Consider the following 18656-nt stretch of genomic DNA (forward strand, 5'->3'; position numbering starts at 1 on the left):
GCGGCAGCGGCGGGCTACGTCTAAAGCGACGCGCCGCCCCTTCTCCCATCCCGGCTACGTCTCCTCGCTGCCCGCGGGCGCGCCTCCTTCTGCTTTCCCTTCCCTTTCGCTGAGCCGCGAGGGTTGGGAGCGGCGGGAGTGGTGGGCCCGCTGTCGCCGCCGAGGAGGAGGAGGCGCTGCCACCATGGCGTCGTATGTGGGGAGTCGCACTTTGAGCAAGAACGATGTGAACTACCGGCTGCACTTCCGCATGATCAACGAGCAGCAAGTGGAGGACATCACCCTGGAGTTCTTCTACCGGCCCCACACCATCACCCTGCTCAGCTTCACCATCCTCAGCCTCATGGCCTTCGCCTTCACCAGGTACCGGCGGGGCCGGAGCGATCCGATCAGAGGCGTAGGGCGCGGTGGCAGCCCGGCTGTCCTGCGAGGACGAGCCGCCCGCAGAGACCGTCTGCTGGTCTTTTCGCCACAGGATGGGCGACCCTAAACCGGCTCAGCTTTGTGGCAGGGTGGTGGTTTTTTTTTTTTTTTTTTTTTTGCAGCCCGGCTTGGGTGCTGGAGATGGACCGTATGTGTGCAAGCGCTCTGCACCGGTCTGCTGCCTTGGGGAGCATCGTCCTGTAACATTACGGCTTTCCGAATATATTTATTTAATGTAGAGTTTCCTCATGCGCAGTCCCAGGAACCCTGGGGAATCCCCCTAATACCCTCTCAGGGGTCTGAAAAATCAAATTTATTTGCCGTCTTCTGAAGAAATTTGCAAAAAAAGTTAAAATAAGGCCTTTTCAGTTTTTTTAAAAAAAATTGTTGAAAGATACAGGTAGTTTTCGCGAAAAAATATTAATTCACATTTAATGAGTTTATATTGATGCTTTTACAAGATTCGTGAAATAAATGTTTCATGAATGTGTCACTTGTAATTCTGAATATGGTAAATATTGATAAAGATAACCTATACGAGCAAAAGCTCTTTGAATGTCCTCCATAATTTTTAAAAGTGGGAAGATAAGAGCAAAAAGTTTAAAAGAAAACACGGTGTTTCAGCCTTGCAGAAGTGATGCCCTTTAGATTTGGCTAATGCAGCTTAGATTGACCATCCTGTATTAGTTGTATTGATTTTCATCAAAGAAGGGTGAACCAGAAGTAAAAACTGAAGTGCTTTCTCTAAAAGCACCCTGCTGAGTAAGTAGTACCTTTGTTAATGTTTATAGGCCTTAGATTCTTTAGCAAGAACAGTACCTCAAACAATATTTGGATATCCATTTACTTCAGAGTAGAGAGACACATATTTATGCTTTACCATTTTTTTGTGGGAAGTCAAGTTGTGTATATTTAATTTCTGTGACTCATTCTACTGTCAAACAAGAAGAATGAGAAGTTCTGTTCTCTCTAGTGGCCTAGATAGGGTGGAGGTATCAAGATGTTTTAGAAATGATAACAACTAAAATCAATGGGGAGAGATAACAAAAGGGAGTTTGGAAGAGAGAAATGAAAAAGAAAATGAGTGAATGTGATCTGACATCGAGGCCTAGTTAGTTAATATATATCGCTCAGATAATATTGTAAGATAAGATAAAAAAAATTATTAAAGAAAGAGCTATCTACAATTTTTCTTCCTACTCTTTTCTTATCAACAATTTCTGTTAACAATTAGCTTTTCCTGGGTTCATAAAGACATTTTTGTTTTAAAAGCCTTGACAACACCAGTTTCCAGATGTTGTGGATGAGTTCTTCGGGGAAAATGTACCTGATAGCAGCTCTTGTTCCCATTTTGGTTGCCAGTAATGTTAAAATCTCATCTTCCAAAAGTTTTGTTTGCTGCAGATGTAATCATTTGGTGCAATATCCTTGTTGTGATGACATAAATTTATAGTGGTAACTGTCAACTATCGATCAATAACCTTAATCCATTTGGAGAGGAAAAGTATGAGGCAGCTAAAATAAAGATAACCTCACTATTGGTGGAAAAAAAGGAACAAGTTAGCTTTCAGCATCCAGCAAACATATTGGTCAGTTTTCCTGTAATTATGCACACAAATAGATCTCTTGCAATTCAATGCACTTGCTGAATTAATTCTTATTCTTTGGTATTTTAATTTTCCTGCCAACATAGCAGTTTCAAAGCATGCAAATGCAAATAGATAAATAGGTACCACTTTGGCAGGAAGGTAACAGTGTTCCGTGTGCCTTCAGTTGTATAGTTATGCTGGCCACATGATCGGACAACACTAGCTCCCTCAACTAGGAAATGGAGATGAGCACCGCCTTCTAGAGTTGAACATGACTGGAAAGGGGAAACCTTTTCCTTATAAAAATTTTAACTTATAGATACTGTCATATTGCCCTTACAATTTTACAAATTCTTATGTAAAAATACCTTCCATGCTAGCATGAATTGTATATAATTGATAATTTACACAATTATGCATGTGTGTTTACAGATGTGCATGCATCACAGATTGTTGCATTTGTACAAATTTTCACTGATGCATTATGATGTATATATCCAAAAACACACATCATCTATGCATGTCATTTATGCTAAATCCTTTAGTGTATTGCACTGCAGTGACTAAAAGTGATAAATCTTTATATGTGAATTGGAAGAAACTAAATCACAGTGTTCTGCTTTATTTCTATAGAAAATAGAAATGCTAACTATACAAAATAGAGCTGTTAAATATGGTAATAATATAAACAAATATCCAAAAATAATTAGCAGAAGATTCAAAGTCAAATTCCATGTGCTGAAGTGCTGATTCTTACAAAAGTGTGATCAATCTTTTGGATAAGTAAATACATATAATCCAATATGTAAGAAAAAGTTACTTTTAAATGTACAGAATTGTACATATGAAGTCTCTCATATCTAGAGAAAGATTCACCTAGTATACAGGAGCTGGATTTTTGGATTTTTCTGCCGTTGGCCTTAAGGAACATGAGTTCCATTTGCCTCAACCATAATGCATCAACTCAAGAACGCTCTATTCCTAATTCTAGCTTGTGTATCCTAATTATTTCATTGGTTTTTTCCTCATTTAAATACTGTTGCTTGCTCTTACACATACTTTGGCATAGAATTACTTAAATTAATTATTCCAGCTTTCTCATGTCTACTAGCATAATGATTCAGGTACCAGAATGCAGTCATTGCATCGTTGATAATTACATGCCTTCATGTAATTAATTCATACCTTTGAACTGAGGCAGAAAGAAACAGCATCCTTTTATCTACAAGGAAATAATTTGTCACAGACATCTATATTAAACTAACTTTTTATTTCACAGAAAGCTTCAATTTTTATTTGTCTGAAATAAGAGAAGGGTAATATAAAGAACGTTTTAAAACAAGGTTGGCGGATCATGGTGTTTTTAAGATTGGATACTTTATTTTGGTCAGCAACTCTTTACTTCTCTACATATTAATTAAGTAGCAAGTATGGTCGTCCCAAAGATGATTTTCAAAAGGCAATTAGCCTTTTCACTTGAACTTTTGTAGGAAAAACAAAAGGGATTTCACGGGATTGAGTTTAAATGTCTGAACAGAGCTTCCAAAGAATCAAGGTTGGGAAATATACCTCTATTAAACTATTCTCCAAATTCAATCTAAGTAGTTTCCAAATTCCAGTGTAATCCTTAAAAGAAGGCCAATTGCTTTTTGAAAAGCACCTTTAGGACAACTGTGAACTGGATGATTAAGCATTTCTATACGTATTTTAACAAGTATGGTCAATTTTGAGGAACCAGAAAAATATGTATATATTGATTGTATGGATTAGCTTTTGTTTCTTATACAAAAAGACAAAACAAGTTACTGGGCTTGAAGATAATTTAAACGAACAACAGTGTTTTAATTGTATGTTTTACTTTGCCTTTTTTTTAAAGAGATGATTCAACCCCTGAAGATAATATTTGGAAAGGCATCCTCTGTGTGGTATTTTTCTTTCTAATCATCAGTGTTCTAGCTTTTCCCAATGGTAAGTACCATCACTGTATGTGACTTTCAAGAATATTGATTTACTGTATTTTTATAATGTTCCTTCTGTGCACTGTATTTAACATTGTTCTTTTAAGAATTACACTGAACTGAAGGTTTGTATAAGATTTTCATTTCCAGACTCCAGAATAGAATAAACACAGACATGCACACACATTAACAGAGTTGAAAAAGAGAGTGGAATCCCTTAATCAAAGAATATTAAATGTTGAATTCAGCATGTATACTTAAAGGAAATCTTGTTAAAATCTATGGCAACTACTGCAAGAAAAGATTTTAGAATTCCAGTTATTTATTCTTCAGTGTTTCACTTTCTGTATATGCTAAATTATTTAAAATAGGTAGCAGATTTCTTGCCTATATTGAAAATTCTAAGGATTAAGCAATTGTCACATTACATACAAGTATATGCAGTGTTTTTGAACTGTGGCAGTTTTTTGGTTATTATTGAGACTTAGGCTAAGTTCCTAATACTGTAATCATGCAAAGACAGATCGATTTTACAAATATTTACTTGGGCATGAATCTTACTATTTCAAAGGAATTAAATTTAAAATGTTTTTTAATATTTTATTTTACTTTTTAAATTATACAGTAATTTAATTGACCAATTAGTACATCTGTATCTCCCAAAGAAAGGCTGTTTTCTTCTTGGGAAGTTATTTTTTGGCTTTTACTTATCAATAAACAGAAATCCTGTTCATGTGTTCTCCCGAATGAATTGTGCTAAAATGCAGGATGGAGGCATGCATACCAATTGCCTTCCACCCTGGGTAGAAGCACTGTTTGTCCACATATGCTTGAATGCCCATATGACTTTATGTGATTGGAGACTTGACCCTAATTGTAGCCTTTACATGTTTGGGACAGTGCCTGAAAAATAATTCAACATATGTAGAGAGTGTTTTGTGGTCATGAGCTCAGATTTGGAAGGAACATACAATCAATAAATCTTGTTTAACTTGCTGTTCAGCATTTTAAAATTCTGATCCTTCTTTGACTCACAAATATGATCTCGTTGTGTTTAGTATGGGACTGGGTAGCTTTTCAGCCATTATTATCTATGGTGGATGGTTATTGCTCTTTTTCCAAAAAAACCCCCAGTTTATATTGTTTTTTCTGACTAAAAGCTATAACTATTTGTTCTTAGGAAGAGACTGAATTCCAGATGATGTTTCCCATGAAAGATGTGGTTACTGTTAAATGCCCTGGATCCAATTCCTCTGAAATTGTCTGGGTTCCCCCTTGCTATGCTAGTTGGCACTTTACTGATTCTTGGCTTTGGTAATTAAGTTACCAAACTTTATACCACTTTATAATGCCTTGGTAAGGTGGGCCACACTTGGAATACTGCATTCAGTTCTGGTCGCCACGATGTAAAAAAGATGTGGAGACTCTAGAAAGAATGCAGAGAAGAGCAACAAAGATGATTAGGGGACTGGAGGCTAAAACATATGAAGAACGGTTGCAGGAACTGGGTATGTCTAGTTTAATGAAAAGAAGGACTAGGGGAGACATGATAGCAGTGTTCCAATATCTCAGGGGTTGCCACAAAGAAGAGGAAGTCAAACTATTCTCCAAGGCACCTGAGGATAGAACAAGAAGCAATGGGTGGAAACTAATCAAGGAGAGAAGCAACTTAGAACTGAGGAAAAATTTCCTGACAGTTAGGACAGTTAATCAATGGAACAGCTTGCCTCCAGAAGTTGTGAATGCCCCAACACTGGAAGTCTTTAAGAAGATGTTGGATAGCCATTTGTCTGAAACGGTATAGGGTTTCGTGCCTAGGCAGGGGGTTGGACTAGAAGACCTCCAAGGCCCTTCCAACTCTGCTATTGTATTGTATTGTATAGTTGCAGCATAAGCACTTTGCAATACTTCCTCAGGATATAGCTGTGGTTTATAGAAGCATTAGCTGTTATTCAAATTATAAGTCATTAAATCATGTCTAGTTGGAATTGTACACTATTTTTTTTTACAGGAGACCTCTGAAGGATATGTTGCAAAACCAGATGCCTGATTATGGCAGGCATAAATAAAACTAAAGGAAAGACACTAAAGCTAAGTAGGTGTGTTCTTTCAGCAGTTCAGGGTATTTGTAGGTCAAGAACTCTTTCAAAATTTAAATTAATCTACTTTGAGCCACATAATCGAGATTTATGTCTGATCTTGGTGGTATGTCTAAAAGGTATTGATTTCAGTTCTGCAGCCAAGTGGAATAGTTTTCCATATAAATTCAGCCTTTGTGCCTGCTATTTGATAGCCTGTTGGATATCTGATGTCCAGTATATTGAGAGTTTACCTGGTCCTTTTGACTCTCTTGCCCTTCAGTCAATAGCACCGATCTCTTGGTTTTCTCTTCCTATCACTGGAACAAAGCAAATTAAGGAGAAATAAAAATGACTTGAAAATAGACATCTAAACTCAAGGGAACAAGTAATAATGAAATTAACTTGGCATGAAATTGCTGTTTCCTTTACTGCGCAATCCTATGTTTTCTCACAGTATATCGCCAATGTGTCTAAAAGGTTTGTTTGTTCATTAAGTAAATTATGTTAAGGATTTCAATCCTCAGCTAGTATACAATGCTATGATCACATCAAAAGGCTCTCTGGGTCCTGCTGAGAGTCATAGCTGAGTAATTTGCAAAGAACTGCCCTCATTGTTTTTGCTTTGTAGTGGTTTGTTCTTTCTCCCTAGTTCTTAGCAGGTTCTAATCTGCTTAGAAAGTGCAGTTTTAGAGCTTTGGGTAACAAGCTCTAACTTTGTAACTAGCATCAGGAAAACTCAGAATCACACCTGCCCTCTTATAGAAGCTCGCTGGGTGAGTTTGGGCCAATTTCACTTAGCCCAACCTATGTCTATATCCGTGATGGCAAATGTATGGCACACGTACATTCTAAAAGATATTGATTTCACGTGGCACGCAGAGTCCTCTCTGTGGGCACATGCGCCATTGCCAATTGCTTTTCTAATTTCCAGTGCATGCATGCACCGGCCAGCTGCTCTTTGGATTTCTGGTGCACCAGCACAAAGACCAGCTGGCCAGCGCACATGTGCATGCCGGAAACCCAAAGACCTACCAGAGTAGGAATAGAAAATATATGCCCTACAGATGTCACATAAATTTTATTTCTGATGTTCCTTAGCTTTCATCATGCGGACTAAATGTACAACTAATAGCTGAGTTTTAAAGAAGTTCCCAAGACAAAATTAGTAGACTGGTCAAGTTATAGCCTTGATACAGCAACATCAAAATCTGACCATTGTTTTTAAAAAGTATCACTTTGACAAGCATGTGAGTGAATGACTGCTGCAAAAGTAAAATATGGCACAGCCTTTTGTATCCTAGCATTCTCCAAATGGATTGGGATTGCAATTCGCAAAAAAATTAACTAAATAAAATTCCAAACAAATATGGAAAGTAACAGATTGTAAAAGGTTAATGTGCCATGCATAGAGACAAGTATAAGATTGATAAATTTGACCATATCTCTTTAACAACGGAAATCTTACCTAGGGATTATATATATGTAAATGTATTTTCTCCAGTGTACTGCTAGGAGTGTCCAAGCAAGGGTTAAATTCTGTCCCACTGCCCAAGGACTGGATTGAAAATCTATGGCCACGCCCTCTGGCTCCTTCCATCCTCAGTTTTTTCAATTCAGTCCAAAGCCCATTGGACATATTTAACAGCCTTAGCTGACAAAAGTTCAACCACTATTTTCCTTAGCTTAGATTTTTATTGTTTTACCTTCCTTTTTTATTCCAGTTAGTTAGCCTTCCTTACTACAGCTTTGTTTGCCTTGCCCTGAGAAGCCGGATTCGCTCCGGACAGAGCGGCGCGCTTCTCAGCCTCCTGGGTGGCTCATCACCTCCGCGGTGCCGCTGCCCAGCTGATCTTCACCGGTGGGACTGTCTGAAGCTTTGGCAGCCCGTCTGGCATTTGGGAGGTATTTCCAGTGTCTCCAGAGGCCGCGCAACAAGGGATCGACCAGGAGTGGCCATTTCTCTGCCGGAGCATGTTCTCACTTGGCGCGGCCATCTTGGGAAGCGGCGGTGGCCATTTTGGAGGTGGTTTTTTCCCACCGAAAAGCTGAATTGCCGCCCATTGCTGCTGGACCTCCAGGACCCATCGGACCCACTCCTTCTCCCTGCAGCAGTTTCAGGCAAGTGCTTGGGCATTCGGAACCCTTGGCAGCTGCCATCCTACACGGCCCTTTTCCCCTGCCAGTAGCAAGTTCTACCTGCGGCCCAACAGACCCCCGCCCCTTCTCCTGACCACAGCGCCTCAGTCTCTACGAGCGCGTGGGCGGAATCACATCTGCCTCCAGGCCCAAGATCTCCTCAGGCTTGGCTGTCGGTAGCTCAGGCAGCATGGACACAGATTCCATTGTCGAAGCTCCTGAACAAGGGCCCTCCCCCGGTGTAGATAGGCCCTATAACAGAAGGGCAGGCAGGACGACCAGGGAAGCTATCAGGGGAATTGGCAGCTGTCCTTACTCCAGGAAGGAGTCGGCTGGACAGGATAAAGTGGATGCCAGGCACCAGAAAGCCCTAGAGAAGCAATTTGAGAGGGTGCAGACGCAAACCACCACGGTGGCTGAAGTCCATTGTGAGGATCCACCTCAGTCTCTGGGGAGCCAGGGCCTTTCCCATCCTGCCCCTCCCCCATCCTCCTGCAGGGGGGGACCACAGGAGTTCTCCTCAGACCAATCATATGGAGGGTCCTGGTCCCCTTCCCCTTCTATAGGTGGGGGTGCAGATCTGTTTGACTGTGGGGTAGGGGATGAAGAGGAGGATTCTCCCCCTCTTCCTGTGCCCTGTAGGCCGGCCTCAAGTTCTCCTTCCAGGGCGGGGACCTGCCCAGTGGATGACCAGGGACCATCTCTCTCAGGCGAAATGAGGGAGGTGATTGCTTCCGTGATATCCCAAGGCATTGCCCAGGGCCTTAAGGAACGTGCTGAAAAATCAGGCCAGGGCCACAAGAGCAAGTCTAAGACTCCCAGACCTTCCTTACCTCCACCCTCCATGGTTTAGTGCTGAATCAGTCTCGGAGGGGGAGGATCTAGCTGAACCACATCTATCTGAGGATGAGGGTCTAGTAACTGATAAGCCCGCCTTTACAGGCCTGTTCAAACCTTCCTTATTTAAGTCTATATTATATATGTCAAAGGTCATTACTCACCAGGAGGCGACCCCCACTCAGGAGTCTACAGACCCTGCTGACCCCAGTGGGGGGTTGTTTGATGAGATCATCCAAGCTCAGGACCTGGTCCCTGCGCCCAAGTTATTCAAGGACGTTGTGCAACATCAGTGGGTTCAGCCAGGGACCTAGGCAACCCCGGGGGGTAATGACAAGCGACTTTATGCTGTAGAGTCTGGCATGGAAGATCTTCTCAAATTGCCGGAGGTCGACGCTCCGGTGGTGGCCCTGACTTCTAATTCTATTCTTCCCCTAGATCTCTTGGAAAGGCTCAAGGCAGAAGATAAAAGAACAGAAAGGGCCTGTCATAAGACCCACCAGGATGCGGCGTGGGCCATTAGGGCTTCCATCTCGGCCTCCTTCTTTAGCAGGGCTTCCATTGCCTGGTTATGCCAACTGCTCACCCGTATGCCCCAAGGGGATACCAGGCTCTGCCAAGATGTTAACAAAATCATGGCGGCAGCCGAATACACTGCAGTCGCATCTCTTAATGTGGCAAAGTTTGCTTCCAGAGCCATGGGCGCTAACATCACCTCCTCCCGCCGGCTCTTAGGGCTCTGCCATTCGAACGCGGACATGAGAGCTAAATGGAAGCTCTCTTCAAGTCCAAGATGGCCCTCCACCCTCTCTTGTGTCTGCTCCCTTCAAGGGTAGCAAGTTGTTTGGGGATGCCTTAGATTCTGTCCTTATTGAGAATAAGGACAAGTGGAAGGTTATGCCTTCCGTTTCTCGTAAACTGGACCACAGAAACTCTTCCTTTCGGAAGCAGTCCTTTCGAGCTGCTGATTCGCAACCCAATTCTTCTTCCAATTCCTTCTCCTTCCAACACCCTTATGCCCAGGGCTCCGAACGTAACCAGGACAGGCAGCCTTTTAGGGACAGGACCCGTCACCAGTCCTTCTCTAGACGCCCATTTCGAGGCGGATCGCCTAACAAGCCGTTCCACCACAACAAATGACCATTAGTCACACACTCCTATAGGGGGTCGGCTTCAACTGTTTGCAGATCGTTGGGAAACAACCACCTCAGGTGCGTGGGTACTGCAAACAGTGAGGCTCAGTCTATCCCTAGAGTTCATTTCCCCCCCGTCATTTCATTTGTTGTCCCATCCCCAGGTGTGCCATCAAGAAGGGGCTCATGGAGACAGAGATTCATCATCTGACAGAAATAAGGGCCATAGAACCAGTTCCGCTGGAACAGGAGAGGAGGGGGTTCTACTCTGTTCCCTTCCTGGTCCCAAAAAGCTCAGGAGGGTGGAGGGCCATCTTGGACTTGAAGAAGTCAACTACCATCTTGACTACAAGAAGTTCAAGACACAGTCCCTCCAGTCAATCCTGGGCAGCCTTCGACCAGGAGATCTGATGATTTCCATCGACTTATAGGAGGCCTACCTCCACGTTCCGATAAGACTGGCCGACAGGCGATTCCTGCGGTTTTATTATGCCGGCCGGCATGACCAGTATCGGGCCCTTCCCTTTGGCCCCAAGGATCTTCACAAAGATACTGGCCGCAGTGGTGGCGGACCTCCGAAAGCGCCCCATTCGTCTGCAATGTTATCTGGACGACATTTTGATCCAATCGTCGTCCCAAACGCATGCTGCGGGACCTGAAAGTCACCATAGACTCCCTGCAGTACCACGGGTTTTCCATCAACCACAAGAAGAGTCATCTCACTCCCTCCACAACAGTGTTACACTTGGGAGCGGTGACTGACACTTCGTCATGCCTTGTGTCCCTGTCTCCAGATCGGATTTGCAGCCTCCAAGACCTGGTACGGCAGGTTCAACGGTCCCCCACCGTTCCCATGCTCCTGCTGTCGCAATTGCTGGGCAAGATGATTTCCTGTCTGGCAACTGTTCCTTGGGCAAGGCTGCACGCAAGAGACTTGCAATGGTTCCTCCTTCCATTGCAAAGAGCCAATGTCAGCAACTCCAGGGCCCGCATTCTCCCATCGCCGAAAGTTCTGTGCTCCCTCAGATGGTGACAAACACCAGCATTGATGAAGGGCTTGTTGTTCCGAGAAACCGAGCGCGTAATCCTCACGTCGGATGCCAGCCTCTTGGGATGGGGAGCTCACCTCCGCAACAAGGTAGTGCAGGGCAGGTTGTCCACCAGCGAGCTTGCCCACTACATCACCTGCCTGGAGTTAAGGGCCTTGCTCTGTGCAAGCTCCAATCAGACCTGCAGGAGCATCATGTGCTTGTTCGGATGGACAATGTGGCGACGAAAGTGCACATCAATCGCCAGGGCGGCTCCAGATCTAGCACGTTGATGGCGGAGGCGGATGAGCTTGGACAGTGGGCAGAGCGTCATGTAAGTTCCATAAAAGCAGAACACATATCGGGGATAAACAACGTTTGGGCTGATTGGTTAAGGCTTACATAAAAAATATAAATGGGCCATCTTTGTGCTCTGCCACTTTGCCTCCAAATGTTAGAATAGAGTTGAACTACTCTGGTTGCGACAGTGGTGGGATTCAAATAATTTAACAACCGGTTCTCTGCCCTAATGTTTCGAAAGGTTTCATTTTCCACCATCAGTCACTGGCTCAAGGCTTGTATTCCCCTCGCCTACGAACACCAGGGTATGTCTATACCTCCCAGACTGACAGCGCACTCAACCCGAAGCGCAGCGACTACCACCTACCCAAGCCTCGATTGAGGAGATCTGCAAAACCGCGATCTGGGTGATGCCATCCTTATTTGTTAGGCACTACAAGTTGGACAAATACGCCCCTGCAGATGCGGCCTTCGGAAGACGTGTCTTGCAGAGCGTGGTTTCTGCTGAATCTTTTTTTTTTAAACAAAGTTTTATTGGTTTTTGGGTGTTTTACAAAAGGAAAAGGTATGGGGAAAGTTACAAATTGTGGCAGCCGCAAACTGCGGTAGGTATACCCCCCCTCCAGACTCATGGTGTACATTTGCATAGCATTCAAATATTACATAATAACATATAGTCAGTGTGGTAAATTCATAAGTAATTTCAATTAATTTGTGTCATGTGGATTTTCTTACTTATTTGTGTGATCTGAGCTTTCTTGATGTCGCCCCATCTCCCCCTGTTGGCAGTGCTCCGGCCCCTCCCGTGTCTTGTGCATCTACTGGGATGTCTTCTGGTTTTTCTAGGAGTAGTTTATTTTTTTCCATAAAGGCCTGCGCCTCTATGGGTGTATTAATTCTGACCCTTGTCTCCTCCCAGAATATTAACATACCTTCAGGCAGCAACCAACGAAACCACACCCCCTTCTTGTATAATTTATTCGCCAATTGCGAATAATATTTTCTTTTCTCCCTCACTTTCTTGGGGATCTGTTTCAGTATGGTTATCTCCTTATCTTTGTATATCAGAGCTTGTCCCCTTTGTGTATTCAGAATTTCATCTCTTGTGCTTTTCCTAAGAAATTTAATATGTACCTCCCTGGGGACATTATGTGTTCTAGCATATGCGGAGTTCACTCTATAAACCAGGTCTATTTCCCACCCCATCTGTTGTTTTTCTTTCTGGGTATACTCAGCCAAGATAGTTGTCATGATGTCCCTAATGTTTTCATCATCTGTCTCCATCACATTCTGAAACCTAAGATAAAAGGACATTCTCTCAAACTCTATTTTCATTTGCTGGGTGTCAAGCTCTTTGTTTCCCTTTTGCACGCCCTCCACCCCCCCCTCATCTCAGCCGCCCCCTGCTCCAAGAGATCCAGTCTCTGTGAGTTCTTATTAATTTTTTCCTGGTTCCCTCTAATTTCTTCTTTCATCTCTTTCAGTTGTTTCTTTATTTCCTCTTGTCCCTGTAAAATTTGCTGAAACATTTGATGAAACTCCAAGTCCGTAGTTTTAACTTGTTTAAAGGCTGTCAATGTTGATTGTATGCTCGGACTTGAGGTTGCAGATGTCGGGGCAGAAGCAGCAAAGCCGGACTTTCCAGGAGGTGGTCTTTTAGATGTCATTGTTGGTAATAAAGAGTCCAGTCAGTATAGAGAAGGATCAGTCAGAGTGGTAGAGCAGCCAAGGGAGTCCGGGGGGCAGAGAGACCAGGCACAAGGGAACTCTCTAATCACCCTGGCAGTGAACAGATGTTTTTCACTCCAGAAAGTTCAAAAACAAACAATCCACAAGAGAATTATCCAAATAACACGGAGACAAAGACCGGAAGCCTGAAGCTAAGAGGTGGAGTCAAGTTCACCTTTCATGAAGACGACGGAAGTGTGCCATCTTGCCCTGCCAACTTCAGGTACTGAGGCAACAAATAAAGTTTTCAAAATTCAAAGTTCCCAAGGCTTCCAGATCCCATTGTCTTAAAGCCTAAAGGTTTAAATCCGAAGATCCATTTAGTTGGAGTGTGACCTCTTTGGTTTGGCTCTCCCCCTCCTCCTTCCCTTGGGGCTACGAGCAGGTTTGTTTCTAGCCGCTTGTCCGAGGGGGGGGGAAATCCCCCTCCCCTCCAGCCGCACCTCTCCAAATTAGCCAAAAGTTCCAATTAGACACAACTGACGAGTTTTAAAGTTGGTGATAGGTATGAAAGGAGTCTACACCTCACCGCATCGCCGCCGCATCCTTCAAGTTTCTTTTTTTCTTCCGGACAGCCTCACAGCGAAGACGCTTCAGCGCGTCTCCCCTTTGCGCTCCTCAGTGCCTGGAGCGAAGCGAGAGCCCCCCAACGGCCGCCGCCAATGCAGGGGTCCTCCCACTGCGCTGCTCCTCCGGCAGAACGCCTCTCCGGGGCGTCCTGTGCCCCCCAAGGGGTGGGGAGCCCACCGGGGATGCGCGGGGCGAGCAGTCTCTGCCCGTCGCCGTCAGCCGCCGGAACCGGAATGGAATGGTTTCTGCTGAATCTTGATGTGGATTGTGGACCTCATTGGAGGCACCCGCCCTAGTGACAGTTTGCTTGGGCATGTCCCTTGCTTGGGCACTCCAAGCAGTGCACCGAAGAATGACCATTGGCTTACCTGAAGGATCGTTCTCGGTGCACTGCAGGAGTGTCCAACCCCACCCTCGGGTATTATTTCCAGGATGTCCTGCTTTTCCGTGTGAGGATGCTTTGCCTGACGGACATCCATCTCAGATGGACCATGCCTTCATTGAAAAACTGAGGATGAAAGGAGCCAGAGGGTGTGGCCAAAGATTTTCAATCCAGCCCTTGGGCAGTGGGCCAGAATTTAACCCTTGCTTGGACACTCCTGCAGTGCACAGAGAACGACCCTTCAGGTAAGCCAATGGTCATTTCGTATGAAACATACTGAGATGTATAGTAGATATATATTTAGGTGCTCACATATATATGTAGAATTCTTTTACTTTACGTCTTACCTCAACCAATGCATATGGACTTCAGTATAGTTATGGATTTTTCATTAGTAAGGTTTATTTTTATAGTTTAGCCTGATCAACCATTAAGTATATTACTATAATTATCTCTTCTGCATTTCAATCTTCTCCAATGAATATTCACTTCTTTGCAGATAATTGCCTCATTTGTGGAAGAGAATGAGATCTAACTTGTTAATAATAATTCTGAAGATCCAAAAGTCTTGGATTTAGTGACCATAATAATTCTGAGAGGTCTTTGACAAGTTCAGAGAACATGCTTAGCAACCTTGGAATGTTTTTAATGACTTTAGTGGGAATCTTATATGCTATTAAGGTTTTCCCTAGTTTCAAACTAAGGGCTTGTCCAGCTGCTTTAATATGCTTTAATAATAATTTTCTTCCATCCTTGAGTCATGAGGAAGGAGTATCGTCGTAAATTGTGTTGCTGCCACTGTCTTTATTAATTCTCAGGAATAGGCTAGGCACTATTATTATCCATAAAGTTTTAGTGCATGACACTGAAAGCAATTGGTGGTAAGTGATCTATTCCCAGTGTTAACTGTATGCAGAATCCCCCCTCTCCCCCCAAAAAAATTGTCTATGAAATGCAGTGAGCTGATGCTGAGAAACTACTCATTTGTTTACTTTCTTCCTGTTGGAATATCAAATTCCCAGTCTTCTGGAAGAAATGAAAGTTTGAGTGATAAAGAGTTTTCAGAGATGAAGACCAAGGTCAAATATTAAGTCATTCAAAATCAGCATGGGTTTCTGCCAAGAGCCAATAGAAACATCTTCAAGGGAAATGTACCACTTTAAGGCATAAGGCAGATATACCAATTTCTCACCCCATAATTGAAACTATCTGTGCATTTGTCTAGATGTTTGAAAATCCAGAAAGATTTGGAGCCCTGAGCTTCCTAACTCCAGATTTGAGGTTTTCTCCCTATAAAACTGTTCCTGGTTATCTGGGCTGCTATTTCCGCTCTCCTATGCTTGATATATTTGCTCCTGGAAAAGGGGGAGAGGGAGAAATGACAGCTGATTGGAAACACTAAATATGGTGGGATTTTACTGTCCAACTTCTGTGCAACCAAGACGAAATGGTAATAGGAATACAGTGACCAGAAATTGAGTAAGATAGGAAAGCAGTGATCCCATAGCAATTGTTTGGCCAGATGTAGGTGAACAGATGTATTGTTCATAGCTCTTATCATCTATAGATTCCTCTCCTAGGCATCTTAGATTGTTGCCATGGAATCTTGGAGACAACTAGAGATTTGTCTGGGTATCTCCATTGTTGAGGTGGGGGGCATTTCTTATGGTTTGTTCTTAGGATCCTTATTACTATGATTTTTATATTTATAATTGTTATTTTTAATATTTTCTGTGTTATGTATTGTGTATCATCAAGAGTCACCTTTGGTGAGATGGGCAGCTATATAAAAATGATCAAAAACCTTAGGGCAGTGGGTCTCAACCTTCCTAATGCCGCGACTCTTTAATACAGTTCCTCATGTTGTGGTGACCCCCAACCATAAAATTATTTTATGTTTTCTGTACTTTTTTTTTGAAAATATGTGTTTTCCAATGGTCTTAGGCGACCCCTGTGAAAGGGTCGTTCGACCCCCAAAGGGGTCCCGACCCACAGGTTGAGTACCACTGCCTTAGAGTAACTCAGCAATGGGCTGAAAATGAGATTGAAGTGATGTCATGAGCATACATCTCCACCAAATGTGTCTTTGCACCAAGACAATCAAGCTGTGAGGATAAGCCTTAATGTTAAGATATATTATTTCAATGCTTAACCATCAGATCATTTTCAGTAATCACATTTTTCTTTTTATAGGTCCTTTCACCCGTCCACACCCTGCAATATGGCGCATGGTATTTGGTAAGTCATTTTCAATTGTTACAGATCTCTGGGTAGCTTCTTTCAGCAATCCATTTTGTAGTAGAATATATTTTATGCTCTCCGTGTTACTGCAGAGATATGTTATAATATTCAGAAATTGTGAGAAAGTTTTCCCTCTTTAAAATCTTAAGGTTCTTAAGAAAAGAAATCACCAATGGGTGAGTTGGGTGGCTATATAAATGTGTTTAATAAATAAATAAAACCAGTTAGAATTTTTGGAATAAGCTTTAGAATAATTCATCACATAATTCAATTTGCAGGGTCAAACTGTGATGGTATTTACCATATATTCTGTATGGTAATGTCTATTAAATATTTTTTATAGATTACAATAATAATTTATTTGTACTCAGTTCTTCTGAACGTTCACTGAATGGCATGCAATATAATCACTGAAACATAACATAACTTCTTAAAGTCTAAAATGTTTAAAAGCGGTTCACGATAGACCCAATCTTTAAAATAAAAACTCAGCTCCAAGAGTAGCAAGGGTTGAAAACAATGGAGATTAATTTGTACATTGATGTTATTTTATTATAACTGGTCTTTTTAAATTAAGATCGTTCTTAAACATTATTGGCTATTAGTTCTTTCAATTTTGTCAAATTCAAATTCAGAAGGAGTCACAAACTTTTAAGCATCACTATATGTGAGCATGTTGGATTTCTTAAAAAGTAACATTGGACATGAAATAATAAGAGAATGGACACAATACCAGATTAGTGTTGGCAGTGGAAGCCTTTTATTTATTGCCACTTCAGTGAGAATTTTGCAAAGGACATTGGAAAATAGGACTTGACCTGTTGAGTGTCAAGTTCCTTTTGAAAGAACATAATCTTCAGGCAAATTGAAACAGCTACAGCTGGATTATAGCTCTTGACTTCTTTCTTTCCAAATGTTTGCCTTTCTATTTGTATCTGATCCTTCTCACCTTGTCTAGTTTCTCCTTGGTGATTAGTTGGGTAGCAACCTAGCAGGATTGTCATGTGGTTGAGGACTGTGAGTAAGCTATACAAATAATCAGAGTAGTATTCATACTTCTTTTCCTTATGTAACTTTTATTGCTTTATCAATGTATAAAATACAGATAAAAATAAAAATAGGAGTAATGGTTAAATTGATTGTTCTATTCAAAGACAAGAATATATTTATGTTTTTTATTTGGATATCACTTCTGGATTTTATGCTTGTGATGAAAAAAAAAATACGAAACTTTGACTTTGATTTTTCCAATTAGATAGATCTGTTGTTATAGTAATGGCTAGTTATTTACTAATATGTCAAACTAAAAAGTCGAAGTTTTAATGTTATCTTATACTATGCTAAAAAGAGTCAGAAGTCAATGCCTTTTTCTTTCTTCCCTTGTACCTCATATTTTCTTTCCCTCTTTCTTTTTCTCTCTCTTAGTACTCATACTTCTGTATGTTTTGCTATGCTCCATTTTCTTTCTTATTTTCTTTTCACATTGCGCATAGATTGAAAAGAAAATCTGTGACCTTGAGAGCTGGTACAAAAACACAGAAGCTTAATTTAAGAGCCTTAAGGCAATAAAATATGTTTACCTTTTTTTCCCCTTGATGAACTTTGCTTGTGTATGCTTGCCTAGTACTTCTGCATGTGGTACATTAAATAGCCATTCACCCAAAGTATTATTGTTTTTTAGGTTTGAGTGTACTTTATTTTCTGCTTCTGGTATTCCTGCTCTTCCTTAACTTTGAACAAGTGAAATCAGTGATGTACTGGTTGGATCCCAACCTTCGATATGCAACAAGAGAAGCAGACATTATGGTGGGTACACTGATAGTCTGTAATGAACATTTTGGTTTCTTGATCTTCATAGTAACATGTGAGTTTAGCAGCAGTAGACAAACATGACCCAGCAGTTTGAAGTTGCTGCTAAAAAGACAAATACTATTTTGGGATAATTAACAAGAACACGGAGTCCCAATTACAGAAAGTAATTATTCTACAGTGCTCTGCCCTGGTGAAACTCCATTGGAAGCATTCAAACAGTACAGTCCCAATTGGATCGCATTCAGAGGAGGGCTAAGTGCAAAGGCTTATGAGGAGTGGTTAGAGGTTTTGTGTTCGTTTAGTTTACAGAACAAAAAGACTAAGGAAGAGAAATGATAGCAGTCTTGAAATACCTGAATTGTTGTTGCACAGAAGAAGGAATTATTCTTAATTTCCCCAAAGGGCAGCCAGAACCCATGAATTAAAACTACAAGGAAG

General features: G+C 42.0%; 2 protein-coding genes across 3 annotated transcripts in view; both read left to right on the plus strand.

The window, feature by feature from the left end:
• Positions 1–18656, plus strand: part of CPQ (carboxypeptidase Q) — a 638038-nt gene that overhangs the window by 238642 nt on the left and 380740 nt on the right. The window lies entirely within an intron of this gene.
• PTDSS1 (phosphatidylserine synthase 1) overlaps positions 45–18656 on the plus strand; it is a 40113-nt gene continuing 21501 nt past the window's right edge. For both annotated transcript variants that reach the window (XM_081952156.1, XM_081952157.1), the window contains exons 1-4: positions 45–363; positions 3889–3980; positions 16359–16403; positions 18088–18212. In XM_081952156.1, the coding sequence (XP_081808282.1) occupies positions 185–363; positions 3889–3980; positions 16359–16403; positions 18088–18212 (441 nt within the window). In that variant the 5' untranslated portion in view covers positions 45–184. The remainder of the gene's footprint in view (positions 364–3888; positions 3981–16358; positions 16404–18087; positions 18213–18656) is intronic.

This window comes from Natrix helvetica (genome assembly GCF_964273705.1).
Source record: "Natrix helvetica genome assembly, chromosome: 4".
NCBI classification, from domain to species: Eukaryota; Metazoa; Chordata; class Lepidosauria; order Squamata; family Natricidae; genus Natrix; species Natrix helvetica.